Source organism: Malaya genurostris, chromosome 2, assembly GCF_030247185.1.
Source record: "Malaya genurostris strain Urasoe2022 chromosome 2, Malgen_1.1, whole genome shotgun sequence".
NCBI classification, from domain to species: domain Eukaryota; kingdom Metazoa; phylum Arthropoda; class Insecta; order Diptera; family Culicidae; genus Malaya; species Malaya genurostris.
Window position 1 is genome coordinate 128,006,437 of NC_080571.1, and position 18,340 is coordinate 128,024,776.

Below are 18,340 nucleotides of genomic sequence, written 5' to 3' on the forward strand. Positions count from 1 at the left end.
AGGGGGAGATGTTACGGCAGCACTGGCGGACTGACCGCGACGAGTTTGACAGCAAGTGCTTTTCACGCGGAGTGATTTTAGTAGACTTTGAGTAGAATAAAACACGTTATTTTAACGCTCTGAATTAAATGTAGTTTATTAAAATTAAATAAATGTTGTTCCGTAAACCGAGTTGTAATTCGTAAGACACAACATAATGTTTACGGGGCATTAAAGTGAATGGAAGTAACAAAACATTTTGTGTGGTGTGTTTACTTCATTCAAAACTTATATTGTTGCTATGGAATTTTACCATCATTTTTCGACGCTTTTTAACGAAGGATCAATAAAATTGTATTAATCCTAAGGGCATATTCAAAAGTGTTCTAGTTCTAGATGCATAATTTATGTCAGTTACAAAATTTAAATCTGAATTTTATAACAAGAAAAACTGGCAGCCTCAGCAGTGTTTTACTCGTGTTTCAAATATAGTGGTTTTCAGCTGGGCATAGAATGCGACGGAATCGTCGCAGGATAGCGAAATAATGAGCGTCAGAACCACTGATGCCAGGTTTGCAGATTGGTATGTAAATTTGCAATTTCGTTTGTTAGCAGACTTTGCAATTAAGCCGACTTTTTTTCCAGATTTTCGAAATTTTTATGAGCAATCGTCCATTTTAATGACTTTTGCTATTACTGTAGGGTTTTCGATTGATTTTTTCGTCATACTTCTAAATATTGAGGTCGCATAGGACCATTTCTAATACGCAGACGCCTAAAATTTCACCTAGCATCACTGCCAGGAAATTGGACAGTTGTTTTAACCCCTTCGCTGTCTGTTGTATTGAAATTAACTAGCATTAGAGCCAAAAGAAAAATTAATCGACTGTTGGATTGGGCCAATTGCATTTTCAACTGGTAAAATTCTTTACGAAAATTGTTATTTCATTGTTCATCGAAAGCTTCAACAAATGTATATCTGTCAAAGACGACCAACTTTTTAGAGTAGACAAATACCACTATCGAATTAAGCACGAGGTTTTGAAAACCAAGGTGTCGATTAATACAAAATATAAATGAAAAGGGAACATACTAAGCATAAAACAACCATTATGTACGATTCAGACGATCCGTCTTCTTTTGTCACAGTCAATCTCCGTCACGTCTACATTAATTACATGCATTCTTATGGAGCAATTCACACGTAACGTCATCGTCACGGAACGTCTTGACGGATGGAGCGTGTGAACGTTCCGGTAAAGAAAGTATTAAACTAATTTTGACGGAAGCTGACGTTCCGGTGACGGTGACGGAAGGCGGCGGATCGTCTGAATCGTACTTTATGTCAAATAAATAGCACACCCTTAAAAATCCGTGCAAGTTGTAGCCGTAATCTGCCACATACGCATTATCAATATGATAATATCAATATTCATTATGACTGAAGTTTTCTTAATAATGAATAAAAAATTAGTCATAGTAACGGTCAATTCAAAAAATATTTTTTTCTAGCTTGTGGTCTCGAAGGGGTTGAATCGATGCGAATGACAGTTTCGCTATCTTTGCGGCATTTTGTCGCTATCTTATCGCTTCGCAATTTTTTCTAGCCGACAGTGAAAATCACTATATACAAAAAATAGAACGGCATCGTAGACCAGTTTTAAATTTGACAGCAGAACTGGTCGAATAAATAAAACTAGAACGGCTTGCTGGGGATACGTTTGTTCCAGTTTCTGCTCTATTATAGATTTTCCATATAGAACTTCTAGCTGCTGAATTTGCTCTAAGTTCACGATTACTGATCTAACATTTTTTGATAGACCGTATGTGGCATTGTAATCTTGCGTTTATAGGAAACCAGTAATCTTTTAAAACTTGAAGCAAAATCTGAAAATTACCGCCATCACTTAGTTCAAAACTTGCCACTTGAGCAGCACATCTATCGCAGAAGATTTGGCTGGGATCCTTGATAGGGAATTTGAGCAGATATTTTTTCGAATTTACAGACTTTTTCAACCCTCCTTGAAGATATTTGAAAATTGTAACTGGCACCTCTGCTTCACAGTAATGTGAAGTTACCAGCTGTCACGGGACACGTGAGTGATTTGTTTCCTCTATTTCTAAGGTTTCGAAATGATGTCTTACAAATTTGGCAGCTGTCACAATCTCCGCGCTCCTTCTTTTCATCTTGTCAAGCAAGAAGAGAAAATTTGCTGGTCTGTAGAATAATTGTGATATTTCGATTTTTCGTTATTTTTCTAGTGACTTCCATTGTAACAGCGACTAATATTCTGCTGAAGGTAATACAAACTCCACTGGTGTTTTAAAAATACGTTAAATGAACCAAACATTGACAATATAAAAAGGAATGTGTCATACTTTCTATTGTACATGCAACCTTTTTTCACATCTTTCTCCTTTGCATGAAAAGGAGACAAATTTCATCGTTAATCAGTAAAATGATCTACGTCATCCATGTTACACTATTGACTCAACACTCTATCCCATGCGGAAAAAGAACAGCTGTTTTGACTATCTACTACACTGTTTCATATGCATACATTCATATCGTAGTGGAATTACCTGTTTTCATCTAAAACTATAGTCATTTATTCTCTCTGTTGCAGTATTTATAGCAACCATGGCCCCTGATAAAAAACAGAAAGGTCGTAACAAAAAAATCACGTTGGTTCAGAATCCCAAAAAAAACGAAATTTCTGTGACTAACGGCACTTCCAATGGATCAATTGAAATGACAGAAGAAGGTGGGCTACTTTGAATTCTATTATAACTAAATAACACATCATATTTCCAATTTTAGAGGCACTTTGTGCAAAACTCGACGAGGAAGCAAGAATAAATGCCGAAGCAAGAGCATGTACTGGTTCACTGGCTGTACATCCTCGGTCAAGGGATATAAAATTCGCAAATTTTTCAATCACCTTTTTCGGATCGGAAATGCTCCAGGACACCATGCTTGAGTTGAATTGTGGTCGTCGATATGGATTGCTCGGTGCCAATGGATGCGGCAAATCTTCTCTTCTAGCAGTGCTTGGCAACCGTGAAGTACCTATTCCGGAGCACATCGATATCTTTCACCTAACCCGTGAAATTCCTGCTAGCTCTAAAAGTGCTCTTCAATGCGTAATGGAGGTTGACGAAGAACGCATAAATCTGGAGAAAATGGCTGATGCGTTAGTTGAGCAGGAAGATGATGAGTCTCAAGAACGGTTAATGGATATTTACGATCGTCTGGATGAGATATCAGCAGATGTTGCCGAAGCAAAGGCATCACGTATTCTACACGGTCTAGGATTTACAAAACAAATGCAGGCTAAAGCTGCTAAGGATTTCTCTGGTGGTTGGCGAATGCGAATTGCATTAGCTAGAGCTTTATTTGTAAAACCGCATCTATTACTGCTGGATGAACCCACAAATCATCTCGATCTGGATGCTTGTGTATGGTTGGAGGAAGAATTAAAAACCTATAAACGAATTCTGGTCATAATATCTCATTCGCAAGATTTTTTGAATGGAGTTTGCACCAATATTATTCATATGACCCAAAAGAGGCTCAAATATTACACTGGAAACTATGAGCAATTTGTGAAAACACGAATGGAATTGCTAGAAAATCAAATGAAGCAATATAATTGGGAACAGGATCAAATAGCACACATGAAAAACTATATTGCACGATTTGGTCATGGTTCCGCAAAACTGGCACGCCAAGCACAGTCAAAGGAAAAAACACTTGCTAAAATGATGGCACAAGGCCTTACGGAAAAGGCCACTGATGAGAAACAATTGAACTTTTGTTTCCCATCATGTGGTACAATTCCACCACCTGTTATTATGGTGCAAAATGTCAGTTTTCGTTATAATGATAATACGCCTCATATCTACAAAAATCTTGAGTTTGGAATCGATTTAGATACTAGATTAGCCTTGGTTGGGCCAAATGGAGCTGGTAAGAGTACATTACTGAAGCTACTATACGGGGATCTTGTGCCTACATCGGGAATGATTCGTAAGAACTCCCACCTTCGGATTGCCAGGTATCACCAACATTTGCACGAGCTGCTTGACATGGATATGAGTCCTCTAGACTATATGTTAAAATCTTTCCCTGAGGTAGTAGAGCGAGAAGAAATGCGCAAAATTATTGGTCGCTACGGTTTAACTGGACGACAACAAGTCTGTCCTATACGACAGCTTTCGGATGGACAACGATGCCGCGTTGTGTTTGCTTATTTAGCTTGGAAGAAACCACATCTACTACTACTAGATGAACCTACCAACCATTTGGATATGGAGACAATTGACGCGCTGGCCGAAGCAATTAATGATTTTGAAGGTGGTTTAGTGCTGGTTAGTCATGATTTTCGACTCATTAACCAGGTCAGTTGGAGATTCACTTTTAAGTCCGATGAATTGTTGAAAGTCTGTTTTTTAGGTTGCCAACGAAATTTGGATTTGCGAAAATGGAAAAGTTACAAAATGGCATGGAAACATCTTAGACTACAAGGAACATCTAAAGAAGAATATAGCCAAGGAAGCAAAAATCGCTGCAAAGTAGTAACAGTTCACGAATTGTAAATCAATTAAATTATTATGTAAACCAAACTAAAAATTTCTCAGTATATCAAACAATAGATACGCAAATGATGCGAACAGCACTCTAAGATCGAAAATATTAGCTAACATGTGTTGATCCCAGTTTAATTTATTCAGAATCGTTCTAAATATTCTTTACTTCCGATTTCTTGGAAAATTCATTCGATTACACTTGATAGTAGGAAAGATCTCAACGAACAAGCAGCTAACCCAAAAATGTCTGTTCATAGTTTTTTTTTGCATCAATGTGGTTACACACGAGTAAAATAAATTGCTAGCCGCAAAAGATGATAAAATTAAGAGTGCCCATCTAAACTCAAGGAACAGAACACTAATTTTTGCTTGAGAAAACAACCTGACCCAGGGTAGTTTCCTTGCTTCTCACGAAACTGTGTTGGTTTCGCACTTAGCAAAGAGGATTTGAACAAACCTAATATAAAGCCCAGGTTCGAAACTGACTTGACGTTGAAACTAGGTTCGAAACTAGCATCAAGCGAAAACGAAAAATAAAATTTTCATTACAATGCTATACATCAGACCCTGTCAGCTTGGAGCGATCTCAATCTTCAGTTCAGCAACGCCATCACACGGCGTCTCATTCAACATGTCATGTCAATTGTATGGGTGCGCAGTGCTGCTATTTTGGCGCTTACGAATTTGACATTTCTCTCCCCTACTTCTATGTACGTGATTCGATGCGGACTCGCCTGAGGGCGCCATGGTCGCGAAAAAGGATGTTGCCAAAGATTTGTTCGGGAAATGTGAGAGCTGGATATCTTGTTAATATGATGTCTTGGTATTTTGTCAACTTCAAATCAGCAAATGATTCATTTGGACTGGCTAACTAATTGAAAGTCTTCTCACTGGTCAACACATCATACCTTTCGGGTCGAAAAATGACACCCATATAATTCGTTTGATCTGGGAAATGCGAAAATGATTTTATATTTATGAATTAAAAAGAATCAGATAGTACCTGCTTTGTTAAGGGAAATTATTTAACAACAATTTTCCTATCTGCTTCCTTTCTGGGTTTACCGGTTTGGTAACAGAATAGCGCAAATTCTAAATCGGGTCTATTTCTTTTTTATTTACTGGTGTGTCACAGGGCTGGAACCTATAGGCCCTTATTACCGTTCTTACTTCCACTTTCACAATCATTCCACTTACATGTCATTCACTTGATTTTTCCTATTACCAGTATCATGCATAGTGAAGTGATCACTGTAGTGGAAAAAACTCATTTTTTCAACGAAATGTTGATGGCGTGATGTTCATAATGACATCAAGTTCATCCAAATAATTACTTTTGTCTTTAAAGCGACTTCCGTACTAAGGACCTAAATTCACTTCACTCGATTTTCACCGTGGAGTGATACCGATAATAAGGGTCACAATCACTTCACTTGGTTTTCACCGTTTAGTGATACCGGTAATAAGGACCGATATCCAGTTCTCACATTTCCCGACCAAATCATTGGCAGTCCGTATCGAATCTCACACATAGAAATGTCAAATACGTGCGCGCCAAAATAGCAGCAACGCGGACCCATACGATTGACATGTGTTTAATATGATACCGTGCGATGGCGTTGCGGAGCAGAAGATTGATTTCGCTATTAAATCTTCTTCAGATTTTACGGTCTTGGTACAACGACCACATTCTATTTTCGTAATACTTGAACCTGATAACACCGAAATGATATGCTGCCGATGGCGCTTCGATCGATTAACATAATTTTGAGTGGTAAATTTTTAATTTCCGTCACTTGACCATTTTATTAGTTTCGTGCATTCAATAAATAACACTTTTCACTAATCAACACATATTTTTCACAGCTGCACTATCACTCAAAATAACTGTTTCGACCAATTATTTTACTATAAGTTGTTTGATACATGTTGAAATTAGACTTTTTAGAGAGCAACACTTGGACACCGCATCGTACTCCCAGTGATGTCAACTCTCCTCGATACATTGTACAGCTTCTATGTGGCAAGAAAGTTCTCACGGAACTTGTTCTGTTCCTTTAAGTTCTCAAAAGTTCCGTGTGTACTTTTAAGCAGCAATAAAGTGGATGTTTTAAGTAATTTTTTAGCTTCTGGTAGCTTGTGTGATGTATATGCTTATTTACAGTCATATCCAAGGGTGGCAAAAACTCGCTCATAAGATTTGATTTTTTCTATTCATCAGCTCACCACATGATTTACGATGCAATCCGAAAAATGATGGTAAAGATGAAAATCATCGCTGATTTAAACAAACACACTCACCTATACAGAGCACCGCTGACATCAAATTATGATGGTATTGATGGTTCTCAGTTTTGATTTCATAGCATTTAACCGACGACACGACCTGCCACTCGTCTATCTAAACTGTATCGAAAATTTAACTACCCCTCAGTAACTGGTAATGTCAAAACGAAGTTGCTTGAAAATCTATTGAAACTGGCAACAAAAGTAGAAAAGTGTTGGTTTTAGATAACAGTTACCATAACCATGGCTACGTATGTTTTTTAATGGAACGGACTATATAAATAATCTCAAAACAAAAACAAATTGTTTCTGTGAACCAGAAGAAATGCGGATTTCTGATTCTTTCGGACCTCCTGTACGATGATACGGAACGTGATTTCGTGAATCACGCCGATCGATGCGTCAATCTCTTTTGAAGCTCTTTTCAAGCGTGTACCGGTCATAGTGGTCGTATTGTGGAGGATAGTGATTGTACACGTTCTACCTTGAATAACCGTCGGGCCGGGACCTTCCCGAAATTGGAGCGCCATTCTACCGAACGAGAATGGGGGAACCTATGTTTGAATCAGGGTGCGGGTTGGCCTAGATACATTCTAGAATTCAATCCAGACCGTCGGGAACAAATTTATTTTTTATTTTTGTATCCGTATTCTACATCATTACCATTAGATCATTAAAAAATGCTCGATCGATAAATTGTTTATATTTCTCGATCATGAATTTGATTTTTTTACGAAACCATTGCAGCTAGAACATGTTGACTGGTTAGCATTTCCATTGCGTACAATGGAAAGATGACCTTCTTTGGATTTCACAGTGAAAGTTACTGAAATATTGAACAAAATCTGTAAAAATGTGTACCATTCGCGTATCTTTTGCGTTTTTTTTAAATTGTTTGTTTATTTACTTTGGAGCTCCTTGGTAACTAGTTCGTAGCAACCTAAACTGTGTTGCTCAAGAAGATTATTTTTATCATTATCAAGGGGTCGCTATATTTGCGGTAACTGGCGGTGAATCGTTAACAGACAATTTCATTGCCAATTTTTCTTCGGAGTGCCTGGTCGTGTCGTCGATTTAACTCTCATTCCTAGTTTTAAAAAGTGAGTACTGAGTTTGGCATCACTTTACCGAGCTACACCGGTGAGTGCATTCTTAAACCACAGAGCTGCCAACACAACCCAGATTTTCGGTTTTGATTTTGCTGGTACTCAAAACGAACACGAGCATTAATGTACGAAAACAAATGTCGAACCGTAGTGTGATGTATACCATAAACGATTGACTTTCATGTCTCGAGCTAAACACAACTGGCTACTAAAACGAATGCGTTCTCCAGCATGCGAGAACATGTCTTGAGAAATGGATTGAAATGGCATCGATTCGAACATTGGCCGCCCATGGCAACTCTGGTGGGTGGGGAATACAAGCGAGACAGTTTCATAAGAATCTGATTCAATGTGTTGATGTACAAACACATCAAATCACAACTCACAAATCGTCTCTCAGTGGGTTCTAATATTTGACGAGCAGTCAGCGCTCATCTGCTGATTGCTTGACACTACGATGTTGAGACGATGTTTTCTCTATACGAATGGTTACCCAGTTACTCAACTCGTTCAGTGATGCTTTTGAAACTGATTTGCAGGTGAGCTGAACTCGGTGATGATGAAGTGCTGAGTTGATTATTGCCAGCCCTGGTCATATCCCTCAAGTATTTCAATACTATCATGAAATGTTAGGGCATATTCAGGAGTCTTCTAGTTCTAGATGCATAATTTATGTCAGTTTTTAAATTTAAATCTAGAAATTATAACAAAATAAACTGGCAGCCCCAACAGCGTTTTATCTGTTTCAAATATAGAAAACATAAAACGGCAATGTATACCAGTTTTAAATTTGACAGTAGAACTGGTCGAATAAATAAAACTAAAACGGATTGCTGGGGAAACGTTTGTTTCAGTTTCATTTACATCTAAGACAAGACCTGACAACTGGCTTCTTATTCTTCCTTCCGAATCATCCTTCTCGCCATTTTCGCCCTGTGGAATAAATACCAACGTATCGGCTACAGTGTAGCCATATTTACAGATATTTTATTAACTATGATAGGAAAAAATATAACATTTAAATTTTTAGACTTTAGGTTTTTGATTTGAAATGAACATGAAAAATGTTTTGGTGAATGAATTTCTTTATTATATATTAATGCTTAAAAACAATTAATTTAGTTTTGATGACAAAACACGAAATATCTCATGTTGAACGCAAAATCGAATCCATTGTTGGCGTATTACCGGATCTTTTGGAAACCGGAAAAAGTCAGGTTTGGATAGAAATGCTTAGTGCGACCACAGTGTGGAACACAACAGTTCATTCTTCTCGTAAAACTGAACACACTTTCGAGTTTACACTAATTTAACAAATCTTTTTTGGTTACACTTTAATTCACTAAAAAGAAAAACGGCTTGATGTCTATTTTAATTACACAGTGCTTCCACTATAAACATTTATTACCAATGAGATTGAAAAGAAGTGAAACCAAATACAAATTATAATACGGAGTACTTCGACAAATTTTCAAGGACACATTTTGCATCGTGCGGTACACTGTCATGATACACTGTCAGAGTGACAATGTACTTTAACGAGTTTTCTATAAAACTAGCAACACTGAAGGGTAAGAACAAGTTCACCATAGTTACTGTTTATTGTAGTGAAAAATAAACTTGAACTATGTTGTTGTGTATGAGATATGGTTATTCCATATCGGATTTTGTTTTTTGTCCTCCTTGGCTTTTCAGAAATTTGCTCCTTGGCTTTTCGGAAATTGCTCAGTATTATATGTTAGAATGTCTCGGCACTGTTCACCGAATCGTTATGATAGCCATCCGTTCTTCACATTGCAAATAACTCCCGTCAGAGGAGTAGGAATTTTTCCAACATCTGCTAAATGCGGGGAGTCTTTACGTCATAATACTAATAGAAAATAATTCAATTAATAAGTTTATCCATCATGAAAGAAAAACTGTTGTGTCTGCCACCGTTCGGGCTATAATCAATTTGTCTGGGTCACGCATATATGAGTGACTATTGGGAAAACGCATACACAGCTTGCATTTGTTTCTCTTTTAACTTTTATTTTATCGTGTAGAGCGCTAATCGCTGTTTCCGTGGTACGTATACGAATCGTACCCATGTTCCACACCAAGGCCCGTCTATGAAATAAAATCCCATCACTGCCAAAAAATATCGCAATTCTTCATTCATCGATTAGCTGGAGTGTATCTTTGAATTTGTTGCAATACAACAACGGAAAACATAAACAAACAAACTTGTTTTGCGCCGTAGCAACTAGCATAAAGCGTTGCCAGAAACGATCTCCTTCCACATTTTCAAACTATCGCAACGAAAGGGAGTAATTTGCTAGGCTTACTTGTTCAGGCTGTGAACCAAACATTGGCGGTTCGTTTGTATGGGACTTAGGGGTATTATTATTTGTATTTGGTGAAACATTCTCCGAAAATTTTCATTTTCATTGGTAAGCTAAAATTATACATTTTAATAAACTTGTTTTCTGATTTTCTTTATACTTGGCATCATTGCTCGCGTACCCTGGAAAAGTTTTTTCTTTTCACAATGTGCAGGTAGCAACATCAAAATCAGCCAATCAGAAACTGGTCCATTTTGGAACAAAAGCAGCCCCCCAAGATGTCAGGTCTTGTCTCACACGCTTAAAAATAGTTACTTAAAAATGAGTTAGATCTCACTCATCTACAGAAAAAGTGGAACAACTCTAATTTAGAGTAACTCCGAAGTTACTCAAATTTGAGTTCTTCTACTGGGAACGATATTTGGGTAAAATCTACTCATTTACTGAGTAATACTTTATTTGTACATGTGCCAAAAATAGAGTAACTATCACTCAAATTTTGGGTGAAATTTTATTTCACATATACCAAATTTGCAAAAAAATTGCTCCTTTTCTGAGTGTATTGTATTAAAATATTAAGTAATTGAACTCAATACTATATCAAGTAGTGGTTGCTTGGAGTAGTGTGTCAATCGCAAATTAACATACATGTCAGTTATGCTCAGGCACCAATCATACACTTATTCCTCATAAATGACATTTGAGCATATTCTAAAGCACAACACGGAGTTTATCATTCCGGTTTTTGCAGACACAACACCGTTTGTGTTGAGCGACTCACCCTCGAAATACGCGATCTCACTAACAAAATATACAACCTGTTGCTACAAATTCCATTTTTTAGACTGATCTTGCGAATAGTAACAAAAAAACGAGTTATTGCGTTAAACTCAAATTTAGAGTAGGAGTTACTCAATATCATTGATGATAACTACTCAATTTATGACGTTTTCATGTATCATTTGAAAATGAGTAACTAGTACTCAAACTTTGAGTAACTTTTTCTAAGCGTGTAGATTTACATCATAGACCACCCATATCAATCTTGCAGCTGCTGAATTTGCTCTTAGGGTATATTCAGGAGTGTTCTAGTTCTAGATGCATAATTTATGTCAGTTTTAAAATTTAAATCTAGAAATTATAACAAAATAAACTGGCAGCCCCAGCAGCGTTTTATCCGTATTTCAAATATACAAAAAATAGAATAATGCAATGTATACCAATTTTAAATTTGACAGTAGAACTGGTCGAATAAATAAAACTAAAACGGATTGCTGGGGATACGTTTGTTTCAGTTTCATTTACATTAAAGACCACCCGTATGAATCTTGCATCTGCTGAATTTGCTCTTAGTAGCACTACCACGTAATGTTTGCAACGCCTCGTTTTCGCGCGTTTCCTAACACAGCTACACGCAAAGAAATGGAGCATGTTTAAAACTAAGACAAGACCTGACATTTGGGGGGGGGCTGCTTTTGTTCCAAAATGGACCAGTTTCTGATTGGCTGATTTTGATGTTGCTACCTGCACATTGTGAAAAGAAAAAACTTTTGCAGGGTACGCGAGCAATGATGCCAAGTATAAAGAAAATCAGAAAACAAGTTTATTAAAATGTATAATTTTTGCTCACCAATGAAAATGAAAATTTTCGGAGAATGTTTCACTTCTTTTCAATCTCATTGGTAATAAATGTTTATAGTGGAAGCACTGTGTAATTAAAATAGACATCAAGCCGTTTTTCTTTTTAGTGAATTAAAGTGTAACCAAAAAAGATTTGTTAAATTATTGTAAACTCGAAAGTGTGTTCAGTTTTACGAGAAGAATGAACTGTTGTGTTCCACACTGTGGTCGCACCAAATACAAATAATAATACCCCTAAGTCCCATACAAACGAACCGCCAATGTTTGGTTCACAGCCTGAACTAGTAAGCCTAGCAAATTACTTCCTTTCGTTAAGATAGTTTGAAAATGTGGAAGAAGATCGTTTCTGGCAACGCTTTATGCTAGTTGCTACGGCGCAAAACAAGTTTGTTTGTTTATGTTTTCCGTTGTTGTATTGCAACAAATTCAAAGATACACTCCAGCTAATCGATGAATGAAGAATTGCGATATTTTTTGGCAGTAATGGGACTTTATTTCATAAACGGGCCTTGGTGTGGAACATGGGTACGATTCGTATACGTACCACGGAAACAGCGATTAGCGCTCTACACGATAAAATAAAAGTTAAAAAAGAAACAAATGCAAGCTGTGTATGCGTTTTCCCAATAGTCACTCATATATGCGTGACCCAGACAAATTGATTATAGCCCGAACGGTGGCAGACACAACAGTTTTTCTTTCATGATGGATAAACTTATTAATTGAATTATTTTCTATTAGTATTATGACTTAAAGGTTCCCCGCATTTAGCAGATGTTGGAAAAATTCCTACTCCTCTGACGGAAGTGATTTGCAATGTGAAGAACGGATGGCTACCATAACGATTCGGTGAACAGTGCCGAGACATTCTAACATATAATACTGAGCAATTTCCGAAAAGCCAAGGAGCAAATTTCTGAAAAGCCAAGGACAAAAAACAAAATCCGATATGGAATAACCATATCTCATACACAACAACATAGTTCAAGTTTATTTTTCACTACAATAAACAGTATCTATGGTGAACTTGTTCTTACCCTTCAGTGTTGCTAGTTTTATAGAAAACTCGTTAAAGTACATTGTCACTCTGACAGTGTATCATGACAGTGTACCGCACGATGCAAAATGTGTCCTTGAAAATTTGTCGAAGTACTCCGTATTATAATTTGTATTTGGTCGCACTAAGCATTTCTATCCAAACCTGACTTTTTCCGGTTTCCAAAAGATCTGGTAATACGCCAACAATGGATTCGATTTTGCGTTCAACATGAGATATTTCGTGTTTTGTCATCGAAACTAAATTAATTGTTTTTAAGCATTAATATATAATAAATAAATGCATTCACCAAAACATTTTTCATGTTCATTTCAAATCAAAAACCTAAAGTCTAAAAATTTAAATGTTATATTTTTTTCCTATCATAGTTAATAAAATATCTGTAAATATGGCTACACTGTAGCCGATACGTTGGTATTTATTCCACAGGGCGAAAATGACGAGAAGGATGATTCGGAAGGAAGAATAAGAAGCCAGTTGTCAGGTCTTGTCTTAGCTTTAAAATAACAAAACAGTTAGTAGAGTTTTCAAAACGATTTATGTTAATTTCAAGCTAGAATATGATTGTTTTGAGCCAATTTCTCCCTTAAATATAAAAAAATACTCACTGCTTGATTTGAATCTAAACTTTGGTTTAACTGAACGAAAAAATTATTTATTTGTGAATTTAAAGCGTTTTAATTATTGACTTTAAAACTATTTTTTAAATAGAATTAAGTGTGAAATTGTTTGTCAACAGATTGACAGGAACGCACAAGTAGAATATTTGTTATTTTTATCAAACTCTTGATTGAAACAAACTAATCCACCTAGAAATATAAACGATCATGTTTTGTAGTTTCAAGTAGCAATATTTGCAATATCAAACCAGATTTTTTTGTCACTATTTCAACAATAATATTCGTTCGGTGAAACCCAAAATTGGTTATTTTTACAATTTTTTCTCTGCGTGTACAGGAGCGACGCGCTCATCGGTCATTCTTTACTAAGCAGTCCTTCGGAGAGGTAGGTATGAGGGTAGATCACGATTAGACACGCTGTGCTGGATGATTTTGTTAGGTAATTAATTATGATCGCGAAATTAATGCATTGAATCAAACAGATGTTGGAAGATTCGTTGAAGCCCCAACCGTCACTATAGAAGGTGGAACAAATCCGTACGAGCACTACCAACTCGATGCAACCGACCAAAGTCGGGAAAACTACATGCTGAAACAACAACTCGCGAATATGCAGAAAGTAATTGAGGAGAACCCAACATCGGACACAATGATGCCGAAGAAAGTTGGAGCAATTTTCGTGCAATCCCATGGTCACAGTCCTCAGGGAATATTTCAAGTATCAGATAGGACCCAATTAAACTCTTTCTTAAAAACGTGCCAACTAATAAAATGTGGGAAGAGTGGTTGAAATATATAGATTATTTTGAGACAGCTGCTTCTTTATCGAACGCTACAGATCCAGCCTAGCGGATTCAGCTATTATTCTTACCAATGGGTGAGCAGTTATAGGGCGTACAAGCGGCAAAGCTTCGACCGAACTTATACTTATAATAATTACAACTTATAATTGTTACACCACGTTTGCAATAATATTGAAATTCATTTGTGGTGTATGACTGATACCGCTGCAGAGCACGAAGCATTCTCGTGCATGCAGCAAAGTATAGGAGAATCCGCAATGAACTTCCATGCTAGGCTCATGGAGAAGGTACGTATGTGTCGTTACCGCACAGAAGACCAACAGCGTTTCGTTCGTGCTCAGTTTTTGAAGGGAATGTCAAATTGCGAATTGGCTAAGGTTGCACGGACGTTTGGTCATTAAACCAACTATATAGTGCAAGCTGCGACACGTGATAAAGCTTACCAAGGAGAGTTAACAAAGACAATGAGAATAGATGATGAAACTATTTATCAAGTGCGAGGTCGAGGAGCCAAAACCTCGTATAAACGTGAAGCCAGAGATGGATTTGGAGAGTCTCGTAGCAAGAATTTCCGCCCAATTGAAGGTCAAGCGTATAACCGTCAGGAACGGTGCTCAAGATGTAATAAATGGATGCCTAGGTCCATTGGTCAGTTCGCTGTCGTATGCAAAACCAAACGGATTCATATGGTTCAAGATTCCGATATATTGCAGGATTGAAAATCTGAAAGCAAAGAGGAGATAAAGAAAAATTGGCTCAAATACATTGACCTTGAAAATATAGTTCCCCTGTTCCACTGAATACAGTTTGTCTTTTTTCTTGTCTTTTTTTTTGCTTAATGTACTTTCTCTCGAAGATGTTTTGGTTGATTGTCGTCTAGATTCGTCTACACCAAACAGGTTTCTCATTGATACGGGGGCAGATACCAATGTTATCAGAGGCAAAGACTGGCAATACCTAAAAAATGAGTATGAATCAGGATTAGCTAGTCTTGAACCCACAAAAATTTATCACAGTAGAACGTTACGAGCTTATGCATCTAGTAAACCGATGCAAGTAGATTTCGCTTTCAAAGCCAAGGTTTGATTCGATCCCCAAACATGGTATTAGCAGGTTTTTTAGTACACGCTGCCAAAAAATTACCAAATTTTAAGCACTTTTCACTCAATAGAGGGGTTGTGTGCAGGAAGCCAATTTTGGGTAAAATGGGTTTTACTTATTTTTGAGTAAAAGCATCAATAGTACTGATTAGGTAGAAACAACGCAAGCGATATAAAAATCAACTTGGGTAATTTGATTTCAGTTTTCGTTCGATGGTTTGAAAAATAAAACGCAAACAATAAAGTCAACTATGATTACTTTATTTATTTAATATTTATCTTTTTACATATTTCAACAATGTAATTATGCTCAGATGGTTTGTTACCGTTGAGTAATAAAATGAAATCTGTTCGCACACTTATGGGAATTCATATTCATTGTACTTTGCAATTGGAGCTGCAACAGTATTAAATCTACAGACTATATCATTGAACTGCCAAGGCTGCTCTATTGAGCTGCTGGAACTGCACCGTTGAGCGATCGAACGCATCTCAATATCTTCCATCGCCTGAAATGATATTGCGGTGTAATTATTGTTTTAAAAAGAAATTATACAAAGCTACTCACACTGCGATTGATGACAATCATTGAATTATTCTCCCAAAACCGGCAATTTTACAAAATAATTTCACTCACTTCAAATCTGACCGATAGTTTCAGCGATGCAACACACAAAATTTTTTCACCTAACAGCAACTTATTGAAGTAAACTACACTGTTGAGTGAAAACTACTCAATCGATACAGTACTTTTCACCCAACAATTAAAAACATGCTTGATTACTTCATGTTAGGTGAATTTAAGTCAACCGTTGGGTTTTTTTTTTGGCAGCGTGTAGTAAATCAGGGGAAGCGTTCCCTTCTGGGCAGATCAACAGCAAGTGATTTAAAGTTATTGTATGTTGGCCCACTTGTGAATAATTGTGAAATGGATAAGCAAACAATATTTCCAAAATTGCCTGGCGTGAAGATCAAGTTTAATGTAGACAGAATTATCCCACCTGTAAGGAACGCATACTATAATATACCTGCTGCATATCGCGGTGGTGCAAGGCAACACTTGATGGAAATGGAAGCAAGTGGCATAATTTAAAGGGTAACGACAGCTCCGGAATGGATAAGCGGTTTATCGGCAGTATCAAAGGAATAGGACAATTTTCGATTAGTCGTTAACATGAGAGCACCAAACAGGGCAATCAAGAGGAAGTACTTCCGTTTACCAACTTTAGACGAGATGAAGATCAAATTAGATGGAGCACGTTTCTTCACAAAACTACACCTTAAAAGTGCCTACTATCACTTGGAATTGTGCAACGAGTCACGAGATTTGACAACATTCTTGTCTGAAAATGGCATGTTCAGATTCGCGCGCCTTATGTTCGGGGTTAACTGCGCTCCGGAAATATTCCAACGTGAAATGACTCGAATATCAGAAGTAGTGGAGAATAAATTGTCTATACTGATGATATTCTGCTGTTTTCAAATACCTTGGAAGAGTTGCACAAAATTGTCACGGTAACACTAAAAATCCTTCAGGACAATAATTTGTCCCTAAATACTGCTAAATGCGAATATGACAAAACTGAAATCACCTTTCTTGGATACAAATTGGATGAGAGTGGATTCCGCAGTTGAAAAATTCAGGCGCCCTAGTACTTCATCAGAATTGCGAAGCTTTCTTGGCCTGGCTTCTTTTCTCAGTCCATATACAAAATATTTGGCCACTGTATCAAATCCACTTTTGTCCGTCGTGAGTTCAAAAACGAGGAGCTTGGGTTAACAGCAAGAAAAAGCCTTCAACGAACTGAAGCAAAGAATAATACACTGCACAGTAGCACAGGGTTATTTCTCAAAACAAGAAAATAGAATTTTATTCACAGATGCTTCTCCTAATGCGTTAGGTGCGATACTAGTACAAGAAGATGCGAGAAAGAATCATTGGATAATTAGTTTTTCCTCGAAAGCTTTAACTGAGATGGAAAAAAAGTACGCTCAAAATCAACGAGAGGCTCTTGCTGCAGTTTGGACAGTGGAGCACTTTTCGTATTTCTTGCTGGGCCGCCTTTTCACCTTACGTACTGATGCAAAAGGAGTATCATTCATTTTCAACCGTTCACGGGAATCTTCGAAAAGAGCACTAACTAGAGCAGATGGATGGGCGCTAAGGCTTAGCCCATACAGCTACACTATAGCGTACATCAAAGGGACGCACAACATAGCAGATCCACCTTCACGATTGTATCAATGCAATGATAATTTAATAAGGAATCGAGTCCATGACAAATTGGTCATCTAGAGGCTAACACAGTTGGATTCATAACTGAGGATAAAGTCAAAAGAATTAGTGAACGAAACGAAACGCTTCAGCAAGTGTTAAAGGCTCTAGACTCGGGAAATTGGCCCAAACATTTAAGCAGGTATGTTACAGTTACCAGCAAGCTATCGTGCAGTACAGTCGATATTTATCGTACGTGCTATATTTGAAAGTTTCCTGACGAACAATATCAAACGGTTTATTTGTCGCTTTTGTTAACGCGCAACGGTTTCCGCGTGTAGTATCCGGGAAAATAACATACGTTCCGTGTGGATTACTCACAGTTTCCGAAGCACCTTTCCCACGATGTAATTCTTAAATTCATCGGGAAGGAACTCGGTCTATTGCGAGAAAACGTCCTTCAAATTCAGTCAAGTAAGAGGCTAGGTTGTACTTTTGTAAACGTCAACAGCCTTACCATAGCCGAGGAAATCGTAAAGCAACACGACAACAAGCATGAATTCACGATCGACGGGAAAGTATACAAGCTACGTATAACGATGGAAGACGGAGCAGTAGA

General features: G+C 37.3%; 1 protein-coding gene across 1 annotated transcript; it reads left to right on the plus strand.

Moving 5' to 3' along the window:
- Nucleotides 1-2,120: 2,120 nt before the first annotated feature.
- On the plus strand, nt 2,121-4,916 carry LOC131427601 (ATP-binding cassette sub-family F member 2). Its single transcript, XM_058590949.1, has 4 exons — nt 2,121-2,279; nt 2,607-2,744; nt 2,801-4,380; nt 4,436-4,916. Exons 2-4 carry the CDS (start codon nt 2,621-2,623, stop codon nt 4,556-4,558), a joined length of 1,827 nt encoding a protein of 608 aa, XP_058446932.1. The 5' UTR covers nt 2,121-2,279; nt 2,607-2,620; the 3' UTR covers nt 4,559-4,916.
- The last annotated feature ends 13,424 nt before the right edge of the window (nt 4,917-18,340 follow it).

What these genes read in the sequence shown, in the direction of transcription:
- LOC131427601 (XM_058590949.1), top strand. Translation starts at nt 2,621, where the DNA reads ATGGCCCCTGATAAAAAACAGAAAGGTCGTAACAAAAAAATCACGTTG. An exon ending in AATTGAAATGACAGAAGAAG is followed by an intron (nt 2,745 to 2,800) that starts GTGGGCTACTTT and finishes TTCCAATTTTAG; the next exon opens with AGGCACTTTGTGCAAAACTC. An exon ending in ATTTTCGACTCATTAACCAG is followed by an intron (nt 4,381 to 4,435) that starts GTCAGTTGGAGA and finishes TCTGTTTTTTAG; the next exon opens with GTTGCCAACGAAATTTGGAT.